At 44.5% G+C, this 19,618-nt stretch overlaps 1 protein-coding gene across 1 annotated transcript in view; it reads left to right on the forward strand.

Moving 5' to 3' along the window:
- LOC137373543 (cholesterol 24-hydroxylase-like) overlaps positions 1 to 19,173 on the forward strand; it is a 100,080-nt gene extending 80,907 nt beyond the window's left edge. The window contains exons 12-15 of the mRNA XM_068038458.1: positions 942 to 1,052; positions 6,141 to 6,229; positions 6,461 to 6,527; positions 9,748 to 19,173. Of these exons, the coding sequence (XP_067894559.1) occupies positions 942 to 1,052; positions 6,141 to 6,229; positions 6,461 to 6,527; positions 9,748 to 9,915 (435 nt within the window). The 3' untranslated portion in view covers positions 9,916 to 19,173. The remainder of the gene's footprint in view (positions 1 to 941; positions 1,053 to 6,140; positions 6,230 to 6,460; positions 6,528 to 9,747) is intronic.
- The last annotated feature ends 445 nt before the right edge of the window (positions 19,174 to 19,618 follow it).

A 19,618-nucleotide genomic window follows, 5' to 3' on the forward strand; every position in this document is an offset into this window, starting at 1 on the left:
TTAAAAAATATAAGTGTGTATATAAAGGGGGCCTGAGGAATAAAGGCCCCCTCGACATAAAAAATATATAAAAGGGGCCTGGGGTATAAAGGTCACCTAGAAAAAAAAAATGGGTTAGATACAGGTATAAAGAAAAAAAATAGGTTTGATACAGAGTAAAGCTCCCTCTGCACTGTCCCCCATCAAACACTCCCAGGACAGGTACAGCACAGGGTTAGATACAGAGTAAAGCTCCCTCTACACTGTCTCCATCAAAAAAAAAAGAAAAAAAAAAAAAAAACGGGGTTAGATACAGAGGAAAGCTCCCTCTACACTGTCCCCCTCAAACACTCCCAGGACAGGTACAGTACGGGGGTTAGATACAGAGTAAAGCTCCATCTACACTGTCCCCCTCAAACACTCCCAGGACAGGTACAGTACGGGGGTTAGATACAGAGTAAAGCTCCATCTACACTGTCCCCATCAAACACTCCCAGGACAGGGACAGCACGGGGTTAGATACAGAGTAAAGCTCCCTCTACACTGTCTCCATCAAACACTCCCAGGACAGGTACAGCACGGGGGTTAGATACAGAGTAAAGCTCCCTCTACACTGTCACATGAAAAAAAAAGAAAAAAAAAATGAGGTTAGATACAGGGTAATGCTTCATTTACACCATCCCATCAAACATTTTCAAGATGTCTCCTGATGCACACTATTAACCATATGGTCATTGTGACATAAGCAGTGTCCCCACGAGAATCAGATTGGAACTGCAAAACTCATTTCCACTCCATCCAATGGCCATCAGGAGGAGTGTTCAAACACCATTTGGATTGGACGAATGCCCAAGAAGTGTGGGGACAATGTCCCACCTACTACATCACCCAGAACTTCACTCCTGACTATTCTTACAACATTGGAGGTGATTATGATAATCAAATAACAACATTTTTCACAGGTATTGAAGGAGACTCTTCGACTGTACCCCCCAGGACCAGGAACGAGTCGTTGGTTGTCAGAGGACATGGTCATCGAAGGAATAAAGATCCCTGGGGGTGTTTCTGTTATTGTAAGTCGTTGAGTCTGAATGGAACAGTACTTATTCCTGATTATGTTTTGTGGATCAGGGACTTTCTCCTATGGGTAGAGTCTATGATTGGGGAGAGTGTATATGGACTGTGGGAGAAGAGTAAATGGATGGGTAAAGTCTATGATAGGATTGTAATTAAGTTGTAGAAATTAAATAGTTGGGGTAAGTTGATAAATCTATGAAAGGAAGTGATTGGGTGGTCAGGTATATAATGGGATACAAAGAACAAAGAACAAAGATAATTACAGCACAGGAACAGGCCCTTCGGCCCTCCAAGCCTGCGCCGATCCAGATCCTCTCTCTAAACATGTCGCCTATTTTCTAAGGGTCTGTATCTCTTTTCTTCCTGCCCATTCATGTATCTGTCTAGATACATCTTAAAAGAATCCATCGTGCCCGCATCTACCACCTCCGCTGGCAACGCGTTCCAGGTGCCCACCACCCTCTGCGTAAAGAACTTTCCACGCATATCCCCCCTAAACTTTTCCCCTTTCACTTTGAACTCGTGTCCCCTAGTAATTGAATCCCCCACTCTGGGAAAAAGCCTCTTGCTATCCACCCTGTCTATACCTCTCATGATTTTGTACACCTCAATCAGGTCCCCCCTCAACCTCCGTCTTTCTAATGAAAATAATCCTAATCTGCTCAACCTCTCTTCATAGCTAGTGCCCTCCATAACCAGGCAACATCCTGGTGAACCTCCTCTGCACCCTCTCCAAAGCATCCACATCCTTTTGATAATGTGGCGACCAGAGTGAGTGCATGGGCTGTGGGAGGTGTTTTTTCGGGGAGGCCATTTTAAGTCCCATCAGTTTTGAAGTTCAAAATGACGCAAAGAAAATTAAGAAAGCATTATCACAATTCAGTTTTTTTTATATTCATTCATGGGATATGGGCATCGCTGGCTACGACAGCATTTATTGCCCATCCCTAATTGCCTTTGAGAAGGTGGTGGTGAGCTGCCTTCTTGAACCGCTGCAGTCCATGTAGTGTAAGTACACCCACAGTGCTGTTAGGGAGTTCCAGGATTTTGACCCAGCGACAGTGAAGGAACGGCGATATAGTTCCAAGTCAGGATGGTGTGTGGCTTGGAGGGGAACTTGCAGGTGGTGATGTTCCCATGCATCTGCTGCCCTTGTCCTTCTAGGTGTTAGAGGTTGCAGGTTTGGAAGGTGCTGTCGCAGGAGTTTTGGTGAGTTGCTGCAGTGCATCTTGTATATGGTACACACTGCTGCCACTGTGCGTCAGTGGTGGAGGGAGTGAATGTTAATGAATGGGGTGCCAATCAAGCGGGCTGCTTTGTCCTGGATGGTGTTGAGCTTCTTGAGTGTTGTTGGAGCTGCACCCATCCAGGCAAGTGGAGAGTATTCCATCACACTCCTGACTTGTGCCTTGTAGATGATGGGCAGGCTTTGGGGAGTCAGGAGGTGAGTTACTCGCTGCAGGATTCCTAACCTCTGACCTGCTCTTGTAACCACGGTATTTATACAGCTACTCCAGTTCAGTTTCTGGTCAATGGTAGCCTCTAGGCTGTTGATAGTGGGGGATTCAGCGATGGTAATGCCGTTGAACATCAAGGGGAGGTGGTTAGATTCTCTTTTGCTGGGGTTAGTCATTGCCTGACACTTGTGTGGCGCGAATCTTACTTGCCACTTATCAGCCCAAGCCTGGATATTGTCCAGGTCTTGCTGCATTTCTACACAGACTGCTTCAGTATCTGAGGAGTCACGAATGGTGCTGAACATTGTGCAATCATCAGCGAACATCCCCATTTCTGACCTTTTGATTGAAGGAAGGTCATTGATGAAGCAGCTAAAGATGGTTGGGCCCAGGACACTACCCTGAGGAACTCCTGCAGTGATGTCCTGGGACTGAGATGATTGACCTCCAACAACCACAATTATCTTTCTTTGTGCTAGGTATGACTCCAACCAGCGGAGAGTTTCCCCTTGATTCCCATTGACTCCAGTTTTGCTAGGGCTCCTTGATGCCATACTTGGTCAAATGCTGCTTTGATGTCAAGGGCAGTCACTTTCACCTCACCTCTTGAGTTCAGCTGTTTTATCCATGTTTGAACCAAGGCTGTAATGAGGTCAGGAGCTGAGTGGCCCTGACGGAACCCAAACTGAGCATCAGTGAGCTGAGAATTTCTCAGCAAGTGCCGCTTGATGGCACTGTCGACAACACCTTCCATCGCTTTACTGATGATTGAGAGTAGACTGGGGGGCGGTTATTGGCTGGGTTGGATTGGCCTTGTTTTTTGTGTACAGGACATACCTGGGCAATTCTCTACATTGCTGGGTAGATGCCAGCGTTGTAGCTGTACTGGAACAGCCTGGCTAGGGGTGCGGCTAGTTCTGGAGCACAGGTCTTCAGTACTATTAGTAAGACTGTTAATCGCCTTTAGAATTTACCATTGGCCAGAAACTGAACTGGAGTAGCTATATAAGAACAAGTCAGAGGCTAGGAATCCTGTGGCGAGTAACTCACCTCCTGACTCCCCTAAACTTGTCCACCATCTACAAGGCACAAGTCAGGAGTGTGATGGAATACTCTCCACTTGCCTGGATGGGTGCAGCTCCAACAACACACAAGAAGCTCGATACCATCCAGGACAAAGCAGCCCGCTAGATTGGCATCCCATCCACAAACATTCACTTCCTCCACCACTGACGCACAGTGGCAGCAGTGTGTACCATCTACAAGATGCACTGCAGCACCTTCCAAACCCGCGACCTCTACCACCTAGAAGGCCCAGGGCAACAAATACATGGGAACACCACCACCTGCAAGTTCCCCTCCAAGTCACACACCATCCTGACTTGGAACTATATCGCCGTTCCTTCACTGTCGCTGGGTCAAAATCCTGGAACTCCCTTCCTAACAGCACCGTGGGTATACCTACCCCACATGGACTGCAGCGGTTCAAGAAGGCAGCTCACCACCACCTTCTCAAGGGAAATTAGGGATGGGTAATAAATGCTGGCCTGGCCAGCGACGCCCACATCCCATGAATGAATAAAAAAACATTTGAAAGACACAGGATTGTTTGTTAGAATGGACATTGTCTCCTTCCTGGAATCAGGTTTCATAGTATGATGGACTTTTTCTCACTAGCTGGACAAAGGAACAGTATAGTCTCCACTCTGCCTGTACAGCCAAGCTCTAACACAACCAGATAGGAATTCAGAATTGATCTATCAATGTGGTTTACAGCGAGTCAAGTGCACACGCATTGGACTCTGCTGAGGGCAGTGTAACATAAATGGAGATTTGTCCTGTTTTTTTATTATATCCATTCAATTAAATTTTTGTGAGGCCAAGTCTCTGTGTTATTTAAATTGAGAGCTGTGGCTTCTGCTTCCGTCAAAGCTTTTTTAGTCATTTTATCCTGAGAGACTGTAACACAATGTTGTGGAAACCTCTTTGAATATTTGCAGAGATTCCTCGATTTAATAGTTCAGCTTAAGTTTTCTCTGCTCAACCATATCACTTAGCATTGCTGTCAGCTAGAACTCCAGGAGCAACAAAGTGTGAGTGCACTGAATAACTCAGATTAACCTCGTGTTCTGTTGGCTCCCCTGTAAGTCTTTGTTTTTTCCTGTTTCTTCACACGATAACGGGACTTGGTGCCCTGGAGTAAAGCCTGGCTCGGGCATAAAATTATAAAGCCGACCCAGGCCTGACCCAAGCACAGCCAACCCGACGCCAATCCGGGCCCGATTCCTTTCATTCTTTTCGCGCCCGACCCGACATGACATGATACGAATCTCCTTCATCCGTTCCGGCAGCAGGCTATTCCTGCAGCTGGATTTGTGGGTAATCATGGGTAGGCCTGATCCCGTGATTTCCCAGAAACAGCACCGTCCAGTCCGACCCGACCCGGCCCGAACCTGACACATGTAGTCGGGTCCAGTCGAGTTCGGGTCGGGTAGCCAGGCTTTACCCTGGAGCGTACCTGGTGTTTATCTCTGGTATGTGTGGAGAGGAGCTGCTTAGAGGAACGGTTCCCCAGCTCCAGAATGTCCCACCGATTAGTGATGAGAACCACGGCCTCATATTATCCTAGCTCCTGGTGTTGTGCTTTAAATTAGGAACATAGGATCATAGGAACATAGGAACAGGAGCAGGAGTAGGCCATTCAGCCCATTGAGGCTGCCCCGCCATTCAATATGATCATGGCTGATCATTCACTTCAATGCCTTTTCCCCACACTATCCCCATATCCCCTTATGTCATTGGTATGTAGAAATCTGTCAATTCTGAGAGCTTCCACAGCCCTCTGGGGTAGAGAATTCCAAAGATTCACAACCCTCTGAGTAAAGAAGTTTCTCCTCATCTCAGTCCTAAGTGGCTTCCCCTTTATTTTGAAATTGTGTTCCCTGGTTCTACACTCCCCATTTTAGCTGCATCTACCCTGTCTAACCCTTTAAGTATTTTGTAGGTTTCAATGAGATCACCTCTCATTCTTCTAAACTCTAGAGAATACAGGCCCAGTTTCCCCAATCTCTCTTCATATAACAGTCCCACCATCCCGGGAACAAGTCTGGTGAACCTTCGTTGCACTCCCTCATGGCAATAATATCCTTCCTAAGGTAAGGGGAGCAAAACTGCACACAGTACTCCAGGTGCAGTCTAACCAAGGTTCTATACAATTGAAGCAAGACTTCACTACTCCTGTACTCAAATCCTCTTGCGATGAAGGCGAACATACCATTAGCCTTCCTAATTGCTTGCTGCACCTGCATATTAGCTTTCAGTGACTTATTAACAAGGACACCCAGATCCCTTTGTACATCTACACTTCCTAATCTCTTACCATTTAAGAAATACTCTGCTCATCTATTCCTCCTACCAAAGTGGATAACCACACATTTTTCCACATTATATTCCATCTGCCACGTTCTTGCCCACTGACTAAGTCTGTCCAAATCCCCTTGAAGCTGCTTTGCATATTCCTCACAACACACATTCCCACTTAGTTTTGTGTCAGCCGCGAAATTGAGCTAAACTGGTTGGAAAAAGTGTTTATTCATTCATTTAGTAACAAAAATCATCTATTTTCAGTTCAACACCTACATTATGGGTCGAATGGCCAAGTTTTTTGATGATCCTCTGACCTTTGACCCCGAACGATTCAACCCAAATGCTCCAAAGTAAGTGCTGCGGTATTTCCTGCATTTCAGCAGTGACTGCACTTCATAAGTCTTTCATTGGTTGTGAAGTGCTTTGGGATGTCCGGAGGGTGTGAAGTGTGTTTTAGAACTACAAATCTTTCTTTTTTGCACCATAGCAAGTTGTGAAATTGAATTCAGTAAATTACATTTGTGAGACTCAATGCCCAGTATTTATTATACAACTAACACACTGATTCTGATTGTTTCCAGACCCTACTATTGCTATTTCCCTTTCGCTTTAGGACCACGTTCCTGCCTTGGCCAGGTGTTTGCACAGGTAATATTAATTGTGTATTAATTGTGCTTAATTGTTGACAGGTGTTGGGCATTAACTTGTGCCCCTATAAATAGACCTTGACTGAAACTGTGGTTTTTGGATGAGAAGGTGCTTGCTTGTAATCTGTAACTGTGTAAATAAATGTTTATAGAATTGTGTAAAGATTGGCTTCAGTTGTATCCTTCACCAACTGGCTTTCTGGATTATGACAGGTAAGAGACAGAAAGGGTTCACAGGACTCTGTGTCTTTACACTGTAAACTGTAGGTGATACAACCTCTCTCCCCTCAGGCATTGTAACTTTATCCAAGTTCAGTCTTAGACCCAGTTCCACTTTATTTCTCAGTGTTAACCCTTTGCAGTTCCCTTTCACCAATTGACCTGATACCATTGGACCATTTCTGCCCCAATGAGGTAAGGTGGTTCCCAGCTGATCTACTCACACTGCAACTTTAAACACTTTACCAGATACTTCTGAGGCTTCTGATTTGCTGAAAGAAGCCAGAGATATCTGTGCATGATGGAGGCTGAGAGCAGTATGGCTGTCCTTCACAGCTGAGGCTTCAACTTGGCCCAGTAACACATGGTGTTAGAATTAGAATTAGAACATTAAAGCGCAGTACAGGCCCTCCGGCCCTTGATGTTGCGCCGACCTGTGAAACCATCTGACCTACACTAGTCCATTTTCATCCATATGTCCGTCCAATGACCACTTAAATGCCCTTAAAGTTGGCGAGTCTACTACCGTTGCAGACAGGGCGTTCCACGCCCCTACTACTCTCTGAGTAAAGAAACTACCTCTGACATCTGTCCTATATCTATCACCCCTCAACTTAAAGCTATGTCCCCTCGTGTTTGCCATCACCATCCGAGGAAAAAGACTCTCACTATCCACCCTATCTAACCCTCTGATTATCTTATATGTCTCTATTAAGTCAACTCTCCTCCTCCTTCTCTCCAACGAAAACAACCTCAAGTCCCTCAGCCTTTCCTCGTAAGACCTTCCCTCCATACCAGGCAACATCCTAGTAAATCTCCTCTGCACCCTTTCCATAGCTTCCACATCCTTCCTATAATGCGGTGACCAGAACTGCACGCAATACTCCAGGTGCGGTCTCACCAGAGTTTTGTACAGCTGCAGCATGACCTCGTGGCTCCGAAACTCGATCCCCCTACTAATAAAAGCTAACACACCATATGCCTTCTTAACAGCCCTATTAACCTGGGTAGCAACCTTCAGGGATTTATGCACCTGGACACCAAGATCTCTCTGTTCATCTACACTTCCAAGAATCTTCCCATTAGCCCAGTACTCTGCATTCCTGTCACTCCTTCCAAAGTGAATCACCTTGCACTTTTCCGCATTAAACTCCATTTGCCATCTCTCAGCCCAGCTCTGCAGCCTATCTATGTCCCTCTGTACCCTACAACATCCTTCGGCACTATCCACAACTCCACCGACCTTCGTGTCATCCGCAAATTTACTAACCCACCCTTCTACACCCTCTTCCAGGTCATTTATAAAAATGACAAACAGCAGTGGCCCCAAAACAGATCCTTGCAGTACACCACTAGTAACTAAACTCCAGGATGAACATTTGCCATCAACCACCACCCTCTGTCTTCTTTCAGCTAGCCAATTTCTGATCAAAAGCTCTAAATCACCTTCAACCCCATACTTCCGTATTTTCTGCAATAGCCTACCGTGGGGAACCTTATCAAACGCCTTACTGAAATCCATATACACCACATCCACTGCTTTACCCTCATCCACCTGTTTGGTCACCTTCTCGAAAAACTCAATAAGGTTTGTGAGGCACGACCTACCCTTCACAAAACCGTGCTGACTATCGCTAATGAACTTATTCTTTTCAAGATGATTATAAATCCTGTCTCTTATAACCTTTTCCAACATTTTACCCACAACCGAAGTAAGGCTCACAGGTCTATAATTACCAGGGCTGTCTCTACTCCCCTTCTTGAACAAGGGGACAACATTTGCTATCCTCCAGTCTTCCGGCACTATTCCTATCGACAATGACGACATAAAGATCAAGGCCAAAGGCTCTGCAATCTCCTCCCTAGCTTCCCAGAGAATCCTAGGATAAATCCCATCTGGCCCAGGGGACTTATCTATTTTCACACTTTCCAAAATTGCTAACACCTCCTCCTTGTGAACCTCAATCCCATCTAGCCTAGTAGCCTGAATCTCAGTATTCTCCTCGACAACATTTTCTTTCTCTACTGTAAATACTGACGCAAAATATTCATTTAACACTTCCCCTACCTCCTCTGATTCCACACACAACTTCCCACTACTATCCTTGATTGGCCCTAATCTAACTCTAGTCATTCTTTTATTCCTGATATACCTATAGGGTTAGGGTTTTCCTTGATCCTATCCGCCACTGACTTCTCGTGTCCTCTCCTTGCTCTTCTTAGCTCTCCCTTTAAATCCTTCCTGGCTAGCTTGTAACTCTCAAGCGCCCTAACTGAGCCTTCACGTCTCATCCTAACATAAGCCTTCTTCTTCCTCTTGACAAGCGCTTCAACTTCTTTAGTAAACCACGGCTCCCTCGCTCGACAACTTCCTCCCTGCCTGACAGGTACATACTTATCAAGGACACGCAGTAGCTGCTCCTTGAATAAACTCCACTTCATAGTGTGTTCATAGGGGCGGCACAGTGGCGCAGTGGTTAGCACCACCGACCCGGGTTCAATTCTGGGTACTGCCTGTGCGGAGTTTGTAAGTTCTCCCTGTGACTGTGTGGGTTTTTGCCAGGTGCTCCGGTTTCCTCCCTCAGCCAAAGACTTGCAGGTTGATAGGTAAATTGGCTATTATAAAATTGCCCCTAGTATAGGTAGGTGGTAGGGGAATATAGGAAAGGTAGGAATATGGGATTAGTATAAATGGGTGGTTGATGGTTGGCACAGACTCAGTGGGCTGAAGGGCCTGTTTCAGTGCTTTATCTCTAAATAAATAAATATATTATATCTACAAGAGTGTTATACCCAGTAATGCGTGCTGTGTTGTTGTATACTATTTACAGGAGTGTTATACCCAGTAATGCGTGCTGTGTTGTTGTATACTATTTACAGGAGTTTTATACCCAGTAATGCGTGCTGTGTTGTTGTATACTATTTACAGGAGTTTTATACCCAGTAACGCACAGTGTGTGATTATTGATTGGTCTATTATTAGTTTGATCTTCTTTATTCAGATGGAGGCGAAGGTGATTTTGTGCAAATTCCTGCAGAGGTTTGAATTCCAACTAGTGCCAGGCCAGACTTATGAAATTATGGACACAGGAACTCTCCGACCTCAGGATGGTGTTGTGTGCACCTTGACACCAAGATCTGAATCATCCAAAGGACAACACAGGCCTTGACTGGTGAAGAACATAAGAAATAGGAGCATGAATAGATTATATAGCCCATCGAGCCTGTTTCGCTGTTCAATATGATCATGGCTGATCCTTGGCCTCAACTCCACTTTCCTGCACGCTCCCCATATCCCTCGATTCTCTGAGAAATCAAAAACCTATCTATCTCAACCTTAAATATATTCAATGATGGAGCTTCCACAACCTCTGGGGTAGAGAATTCCAAAGATTCACAACCCTTTTGAGTGAAGAAATTTCTCCTTATCTCAGTTCCTAAATGATCGACCCCTTATCCTGAGACTGTACCCCCATGTTCTAGATTCCCCGACTGGGGGAAACAACCTCTCTGTGTCTACCCTGTTAACCCCTTCAGAATCTTGTATGTTTCAATGAGATGACCTTTCTTCTAAACTCCAGAGAGTATAGACCCAATTTACTCAGCCTCTCATCATAGGACAACCCTCTCATCCCAAGGACTAATCGAGTGAACCTTCCCTGTACCGCCTCGAAGTGTACCGCCTCGAAGTGTACCGCCTCGAAGTGTTCCGCTTCCAAGGCAAGTATATCCTTCATTAGAAATGGAGACCAAAACTGCGCACATTACTCCAGGTGTGGTCTCACCAAAACCTTATACAATTATAGCCAGACCTCTTTATTCCTGTACTCCAATCTCCTTGCAGTAAAGGCCAGCATGCTATTTGCCTTCCTAATTGCTTGCTGTATCTGCATGCTAACTTTCCGTGTTCCATGTACGAGTACACCCAAGTCCCTCGGAACAGCGACATTTACAAGTTTCACTCCTTTTAAAAAATATTCTGCTTTTCTAATCTTACGACCAAAGTGAATAACTTCACACTTCCCCACATTATACTCCATCTGCCATCTTGTTGCCCACTCAATAAATCTGTCTCTATCTCTTTGCAGCCTCTTTGTTTACTTCTCAGAGCTTACCTTTCCACCTAGCTTTGTAATGTCAGCAAACTTTGATACATTACTCTCCATCTATTCATCTAAGTCATTAATATAGATTGTAAATAGCTGAGGCCCCAGAAGCAATCCTTGCAGCACTTCACTAGTTACATCCTGCCAACTTGAAAATGTTCTGTTTATCCCTACTCTTTGCTTCTTGTCTGATAACCAATCCTGTATCCATGTTAATATATTAGTCCCAACTGCAAGAGGCCTTATATTGTGTATTAGCTTTTTCTGTGGCACCTTATCGAATGCCTTGTGGAAATCCAAGTATAATACATCTAATTACAAAAAGTGCTGGAAATACTCAGCAGGTCTGGCAGCATCTGTGGAGGGAGAAACAGAGTTAACATTTCAGGTCTGCGACCTTTCATCAGAACTGGCAAAGGTTAGAAAAGAATTAGGTTTTAAGCAAGTGAAGGGGATGGGGTGGGGGAGAGAAAAAGGTTTTTTCCTCAACCGAGGATTCCCCCCAATATGGTTGACAGGGCCCTCAACCGTGTCCGCCCATTGCCTGCACTTCTGCCCTCACCCCTTCCCCTCCCTCCCAGAACCGCAACAGGGTTCCCCTTGTCCTCACTTTCTACCCCACCAGCCTCCACATCCAACAGATCATCCTCCGCCATTTCTGCCACCTCCAACGTGATGCCACCACCAAACACATCTTCCCCTCCCCTCCCATGTCAGCATTCTGAAGGGATCGTTCCCTCCGCAACACCCTGGTCCACTCGTCCATTGCCCCTGACACTTCATCCCCTTCCCACGGCACCTTCCCATGCAATCGCAGGAGGTGTAATACCGTCCCTTTTACCTGTTCTCTCCTCACTATCCAAGGCCCCAAACACTCCTTTCAGGTGAAGCAGCGATTTACTTGTACTTCTTTCAATGCCACATACTGTATTCACTGCTCACAATGTGGTCTGCTCTACATTGGGGAGACTAAACGCAGACTGGGTGACCACTTTGTGGAACACCTCCGCTCAGTCCTAAAGCATGACTCCGAGCTTCTGGTTGCTTGCCATTTCAACACTTCCCCCCCCTGCTCTCATGCCAACATCTGTCTTTGGCCTGCTCCAGTGTTCCAGTGAACATCAACGCAAGCTCGAGGAGCAGCACCTGATCTTTCGATTAGGCACTCTACAGCCTTGTGGACTGAACATTAAGTTCAATAACTTCAGAGCATGACTGGCCTTTTTTTAAGTATTTTATTTTTTATCCATGTGCAAGTTTTTCATGTAGTCAGTGCTGCTCATTATTCTGCCATTAACTCTCTCTGGACTAATGCTTTGTCTTTCACCACAAGCATTAACACACGCTTTGCCTTTGTCCCAGGACAGCTTTGTTACTTAATCTCTCCTGCCAATTCAAACATCTTCCCCTTTGTTCTCTTCCCCCACACCCCTCCTCTTCACTTGCTTAAAACCTAATTCTTTTATAAACTTTGTCAGTTCTGATGAAAGGTTCCAGACCTGAAACATTAACTGTTTCTCTCTCCACAGATGCTGCCTGATCTTCTGAGTATTTCCAGCACTTTTTGTTTTTATTTCAGATTTCCAGCATCTGCAGTATTTTGTTTTTATTATACTCTATCTGATAATTCCCCTTTATCTATCCTATTAGTTACATCCTCAAAAAACTCTAATAAGCTTGTCAAACACCGTTTTTCTTTTGTAAAACCATGTTGATTTTGTCCGATCATATTGAGTGCGGTGAGGGAGGAACCTTCCTGGAGACTATATCCAGGTTGTTAATTACCTTCTGTGCAAAGCAGTTCCAGTAGACCCAGCAGGAAGTCCCAGTTGGACTTGTGACTGGTTTGGGGGAATGAGTCCTGTGTCTATTACACTCACTGTGTTACAAAGTCAAAGTCCTGGAGAGATCAATACAGACTCAGGATTGATGTCACAGACCACAGAAATTTATGCAGCTCATTTTCAAATCTTCCAACCAAGGTAAATCATAGAATTCTACAATCTTCGGCCCATCGTTCCTGTGCTGGCTCTTTGAACGAGCTTTGCATTTAGTCCCACTTCCGCTGCTCTTCTCCATAGCCCTGTTAATTTTTCCCTTCAGTATGTATCCAGTTCCCTTTTGTAAGTTATTATTGAATCTGCTTCCACCACCCTTTCAGGCAGCGCGTTCCAGATCATCATAACTCGCAGCGTAAAAAATGATTCCTAACCTCCCCTCTGTTTCTTTGACCAATGACCATAAAACTGTGTTCTCTGGTTACTGACCCTCCTGCCATTAAAAAAAACTTGTCCTTAGTTACTCTAACAAACAATTCATGATTTTGAACACATCTATCAAATCTCCTCTTGTGGCTGTGACCAACGTACCCCCAGTTTCTTTATGGAGTGCACAAGGGATTTCTATAAGTGTGCAGTCACACACGCGCGTTAACTTAAAGGGACTAACTTATGAGCAGCCTGCACGGGGACTTTCGAGTTACTACATAACTGCACAGCTTAGAGGGAATGTCGCCTGTAACAAGGTCCCTTAGAGGGAATGTCGCCTGTAACAAGGTCCCTTAGAGGAAATGTCGCCTGTAACAAGGTCCCGTAGAGGGAATGTCGCCTGTAACAAGGTCTCGTAGAGGGAATGTCGCCTGTAACAAGGTCCCGTAGAGGGAATGCCGCCTGTAACAAGGTCCCTTAGAGGGAATGTCGCCTGTAACAAGGTCCCTTAGAGGGAATGTCGCCTGTAACAAGGTCCCTTAGAGGGAATGTCGCCTGTAACAAGGTCCCTTAGAGGGAATGTCGCCTGTAACAAGGTCCCTTAGAGGGAATGTCGCCTGTAACAAGGTCCCTTAGAGGGAATGTCGCCTGTAACAAGGTCCCTTAGAGGGAATGTCGCCTGTAACAAGGTCCCTTGGCAGAATGGAAGATGCATTGGGTTCACACACTGCCCTTACACCTCAGGGATCGGTACTGCTTCAATTAAGAGTTGCTTTCTGTCTGCACTAAATTTCTTAACCGTCAGTCTAGTTCCTGATAGCATGAAAAGCATTCCGCAAAAATTATTGGCCTTTCTCAGACAGAATGCACCCATAAGAACCCAAGAACTAAGAGCAGGAATAGGCCATTCGGCCCTGCGAGCTTGCTCTGTCATTCGATAAGATCATGGCTGATCTGATTGTGGCCTCAACTCCACTTTCCTGTCTGTCTCCCTTAACCCTTGACTCCCTTGTTGATCAAAAATATGTCTAACTCTATTCAATAACCCAGCCTCCTCTAATCTCTCGGGAACAGAATTCCAAATACTAACAAGCCGCTGAGAGAAAAACATTTCTCCTTATCTGAAATGGGAGACCCCTAATTTTTAAACTAGTTCTAGATTCCCCCACAAGGGGAAACATCCTCTCAGCATGCACCCTGTCAAGTCCCCTCAGGGTCTTATAAGTTTCAATAAGATAACCTCTCATTCTTCTAAAATCCAATGGATACAGGCCCAACCTGTTCAACTCATAAGATAACCCCTTCATCCCAGGAATCAGTGGAGTGAAACTTCTCTGAATTGCTTCTAATGCAATTATATCATTTCTTAAATAAGGAAACCAAAACTGTACACAGTACTCCAGATGCAGTCTTACTAAGGCCCTGTACAGCTGTAGCAACACTTCCATACTTTTATACTCTATTCCCCTTGCAATAAATATCAACATCCCATTTGCCTTCATAATCACTCGCTGTATCTGCGTATTAACTTTTTGTGATTCATGTACCAGGGCACCCAAAACCCTTTGGACTGCACTGTTCTATAGTCTCTCTCCATGTAAATAATACTCTGCTTTTATTCTTCCTGCCAAAGTGGACAGGTTCACATTTTCCCACATTATACTCCATCTTCCATATTTTTGCCCACTCACTTAACCTACTATGTCACTTTATAGACTCTTGGTGTTCTCCTCAAACTTGAGACCCTTGACAGTTTACTCTCCTACCTATCTTTGTGTCATCAGCAAACTTAGCTACCATTCATTCATCCAAGTCATTGATATGGATTGTAAATATTTGAGGCCCCAGCACTGATCCCTGTAACAATCCACTAATAACAGCTTTCCAACACGAAAATAAAATATTAATTCCGACTCTCTGCTTACTGTTAGCTAACCAATCCTCTATCCATGCTAATATGTTACTCCCTACACCATGAGCTCTCATTTTGTGGAGTAACCTTTGATGTAGCACCTTATCAAATGCCTTTTGAAAATCTAAGTACCCACATCTATTTATCTACCTTACTTGTTACTTCCTCAAAGAACTCTAATAGATTAGTCAAACACTATTTCCCTTTCACAAAACCATGTTGGCTCTGCCTTTTGGAATTATGATTTCCTAAATGTTCTGTTGTTACCTCCTTAATAATGGATTCTAGCATTTTCCCTATGACAGACATTAGGCTAACTGGCATATAGTTTCCTGCTTTCCGTCTCCCTCCTTTCTTGAATAGAGGTGTTACATTTGCAATTTTCCAATCTGCTGGGACCTTTCCAGAATATAGAGAATTTTGAAAGATTATAACCAGTGCATCCACTATCTCTGCATCATAGGATACAGACCATCAGGTCCAGGGCACATGACAGTCTATAGTTCTCATAGTTTTCCCAGTACGTTTTCCCTAGTGATTGGGATTGTTTTAAGTTCCTCCCTCCCTTTATCCTCTTTATTTTCAAGTATTTTTGGGATTTGTTTTGTCTTCTACAGTGAAGACAGACACAAAATACCTGTTTACTGCTTCTGCCATTTCCTTGCTTCCCATTATTAAATCTCCAGTTTCATCCTCTAAGGGACCAATGCTCAGTTTAGTTACTCTTTTCCTTTTTAAATACTTGTGGAAACTCTTACCATCTGTTTTTATATTTCTGGCTAGCTTTCTCTCATACTCTTTCTCCCTCTTGTTTTTAGTCATTTTTTTGCTGGTTTCTAAAATCTGTTCAATCAATAAAACAAGCGGGTGTGTGATACATAACAGGTGAATTCTTCAAGTGAGAACCAGGCCAAATACAATAAGTTGAGAGGGGAGGTGAAGAGGAAAATTAGACTGGAAAAGAGAGAATATGAGAATAGAATTTAGGCAACGAGAAAGGGAACCCAAAAATCTTCCAGCGGCATGTAAATAGTAAGCGGGTAGTAAGAGGTGGAGTGGGCCCTATTCGGGACAGAGAGGGTGATATATGCTTAGAAGCACAGGGCAAAGCTATTATACTTAATGAGTACTTTGTATCTCAGGAATTGGAATCTGACAAAATATTGGTAGAAGTGGAGAGAGTAGCACTAATGGATAGGGTAAAAATTGAGAAGAGGAGATACTAAAAATGCTGTCTATGCTTAGGGGTAGATAAGTCACCAGGTCCAGATGGCTTGCATCCCAAGTTGCTAAAGGAAGTGGGGATGGAGATAGTGGAAGGGCTTGTCATAATCTTCCAAACTTCCCTGGATACGGGGGAGGTGCCCGAGAATTGTAGAGTAGCAAATGTGACACCTTCATTCAAGAAAGGGTGTAAGGACATTCCTAGCAACTACAAGCCAGTTAGTTTAACATCGATGGTGGGTAAGGTTTTAGAAACAATAATCAAGATAAAAAATCAGCACACACTTGGAAATTTCAAGTTAATTAAGGAGTGCCAGCAAGTCTTGTAAAAGACCGATCATGCTTGACTAATCTAATTGAGTTTTTTGATGAAGTGACTGAGAAGGTTGATGAAGGGAATGCAGTGGATGTTTATATGGATTTTATGAAAGTGTTTGATAAGGTACCACGGAAAGGACTGGTTAGCAAAACTGAGGCTCATGGAATAGGAGGATCAGTGTCCAATTGGGTAAAAAAAATTGGCTTAAGGACAGAAAACAGTGAGTCGTAGTAAATAGTTGTTTTACAGACTGGAGGATGTTAGACAGTGGTGTTCCCCAAGGGTCTGTGCTGGGACCACTGCTTTTTATTGCTTTATATAAATGACTTGGATCTTGGAATACAGTGTAGAATCTCAAAATTTGCAGTTGACACCAAACTTGGTGTGGCAAACAGTGAGGATGATATGAATCAACAGGACATAGATAGACTAGCAGACTGGGCAGAGAGATGGCAGATGGAATTTAATACTGACAGTGTGAAGTGATACATTTGACAGAAGGGATAGTGAGGGGCAATATATACTTAATAGCACAATTCTAAAGAGTGTGCAGGAACAGAGGGACCTAGGGGTGCATATGCATAATTCTTTGAAAGTCGCAGGATATATTGAGAGAGTGATTAGTGAAACATATGGGAACTTGGGCTTTCTAAACAGGCAATGAGTAGAAAAACAGGGAAGTTATGCTGAACCTTTATAAATCTCTGATTAGGCCACAACTAGAATATTGCATCCAGTTCTGGTCACCACACTTTAGGAAGGATGTGAGGGTCCTTGAGAGGGTGCAGAGGAAATTTACCAGAATGGTTCCAAGGATGGGGGATTTTAGTTACAAGATTAGGTTGGAACACCTGGGGTTGTTCTCCTTAGAACAAAGGAGATTGAGGGGATATTTAATAGAAGTGTACGAGATTATGATAGGCTTAGAGAAGTTAGACTAGGAAAAACTGTTCCCATTAACTAATGGCACAAGGACTAGGGGACACAGATTGAAGGTTTTGGGCAAGAGATGCAGGTGGAATATGAGGAAGAACTTTTTGACGTAGTGGGTGGTGATGACCTGGAACTCATTGCCTACAAGGGTGGTGGAAGCGGAGACAATAAGCGACTTCAAGAGGAAATTAGATGGCCACTTGAAGGAAATAGACTTTTTTTCAAATTTCTTTAGCAATACAGTACTGAAACAGGCCCTTCGGCCCACCGAGTCTGTGCCGACCAACAACCACCCATTTATACTAATCCTACATTAATCCCATATTCTCTACCACATCCCCACCATTCTCCTACCATCCACCTATACTAGGGGCAATTTACAATGGCCAATTTACCCGTCAACCTACAAGTCTTTGGCTGCAGGAGGAAACCGGAGCACCCGGCAGAAACCCACACCGTCACAGGGAGAACTTGCAAACTCCACACAGGCAGTACCCAGAACTGAACCCAGGTTGCTGGAGCTGTGAGGCTGCGGTGCTAACCACTGCGCCACTGTGCCACCCCAGGACTTGCAGGGCTACGGGGATCGAGTGGGGGAGTGGGACTGACTGTTTACTAGACTAATACCTGGAATGGGCGGGCTGTTTTACGAGGAAAGCTAGGACAGGCTAGGCTTGTATCTGCTGGAATTTAGAAGAGTAAGAGGTGACTTGATTGAAACATATAAGATCCTGAGGGGTCTTGACAGAGTGAATGTGGAAAGGATGTTTCCCCTTGTGGGAGAATCTCAAACTAGGGGTAACTATTTAAAAATAAGGGGTCGCCCGTTTAAGACAGAGATGAAGAGAAATTTTTTCTCAGAGGGTCGTGAGTCTTTGAAATTCTCTTCCTCAAAAGGCAGTGGAAGCAGTCTTTGAATATTTTTAAGGCGGAGGTAGATCGATTCTTGATAAGCAAGGGGGTGAAAGGTTATTGGGGGTAGGTGAAAATATGGAGTGATCAGTTCAGCCACGAACCTATTGAATGATGGAGCAGGCTCGAAGGGCCGAGAGGCCTACTTCTGATCCTAATTTGGGCCGAATGGCCTCCTCTGTGCCGTAAATAGCTCTATGAATCTTATGACCTGATATTAATCTTGGCAGTATTGTCCACTTTTTCTTTCACTTTAATACTATCCTTAACTTCCTTAGTTAGCCACGGATGGTGCATCCTTCTCATCGAATCTTTCTTTCTCAATGGAACATATCTTTGTGGAGAGTTATGAAATACCACCTTAAATGTCTGCCTCTGCTTCTCTACTATCCTACTTTTTAATCTATTTTCCCCATTCACTTTAGACAGTTCTGTCCTCATACCCTTGTAATTACCTTTATTCAAGTTTAAGGCCAGGTCTTAGACCAGGGATCAGCAACGTCTCCGCACACAGACACCAGTGTCCGTGGTAAAACATTCTGAGGTCAGTGGCTGGTAATTTCAGGGATGAGAAATTTCCCATTGTCTTCTTCGTTCTGACCAGACCAGTTTGTTTAAAAAAAAAGGAACCTGCTGGAGAGCTGACAGGTGCTGAGAGCAGGAAGGGAGTGGGGGGGGGGGGGGGGGGTGGGGGTGCAGGAACAGCACTTTCCAAACTTCGGACAGCTTCATGGTTCTGATTTTTTTTCAAAGCCTACTGGAAAACCGCAAAGCTGTCCAAAATTTGGAATCCGCTATACCCACTCTCAGCAATGTTGTGGGGTGGGGGGGGGTGGAGGGTGCAAAGAGATGGGGTGGGTCGACAGAGAGGGGAGAGTCAATGGAGAAGGGGGATCAGAGAGGGAGGGGGTCAGAGAGACAGGCGGGGCAGAGAGAGAGAGAGAGGGGAAAATGGCACAGAGGGGGAGGGAATGACATCGAGAGACAACACAAAGGGGGAAACACAAAGTGTGGGGACATACAGAGAGACAGACACAAGAGAGGAGGGAGAGAGAGCAATCAAAGTCCATCTGTCAGGAGCGATATCTATCCAGAATACCTTGCATCGCTGCAACAAGTGTGCGGGCAAACATTGACTATTTGTGCAGGTAAAAGAAAAAGCCAGGCATCTCACTAAATCATAGTCTAACATAGCAACGAGAAAGTAAGTCAATAAATTAGTCTTCTCATTTAAATTTTCTTCACAAAAATGCACTTTTG

The sequence above is a fragment of the Heterodontus francisci genome, chromosome 9 (genome assembly GCF_036365525.1).
Source record: "Heterodontus francisci isolate sHetFra1 chromosome 9, sHetFra1.hap1, whole genome shotgun sequence".
Lineage (NCBI taxonomy): Eukaryota > Metazoa > Chordata > Chondrichthyes > Heterodontiformes > Heterodontidae > Heterodontus > Heterodontus francisci.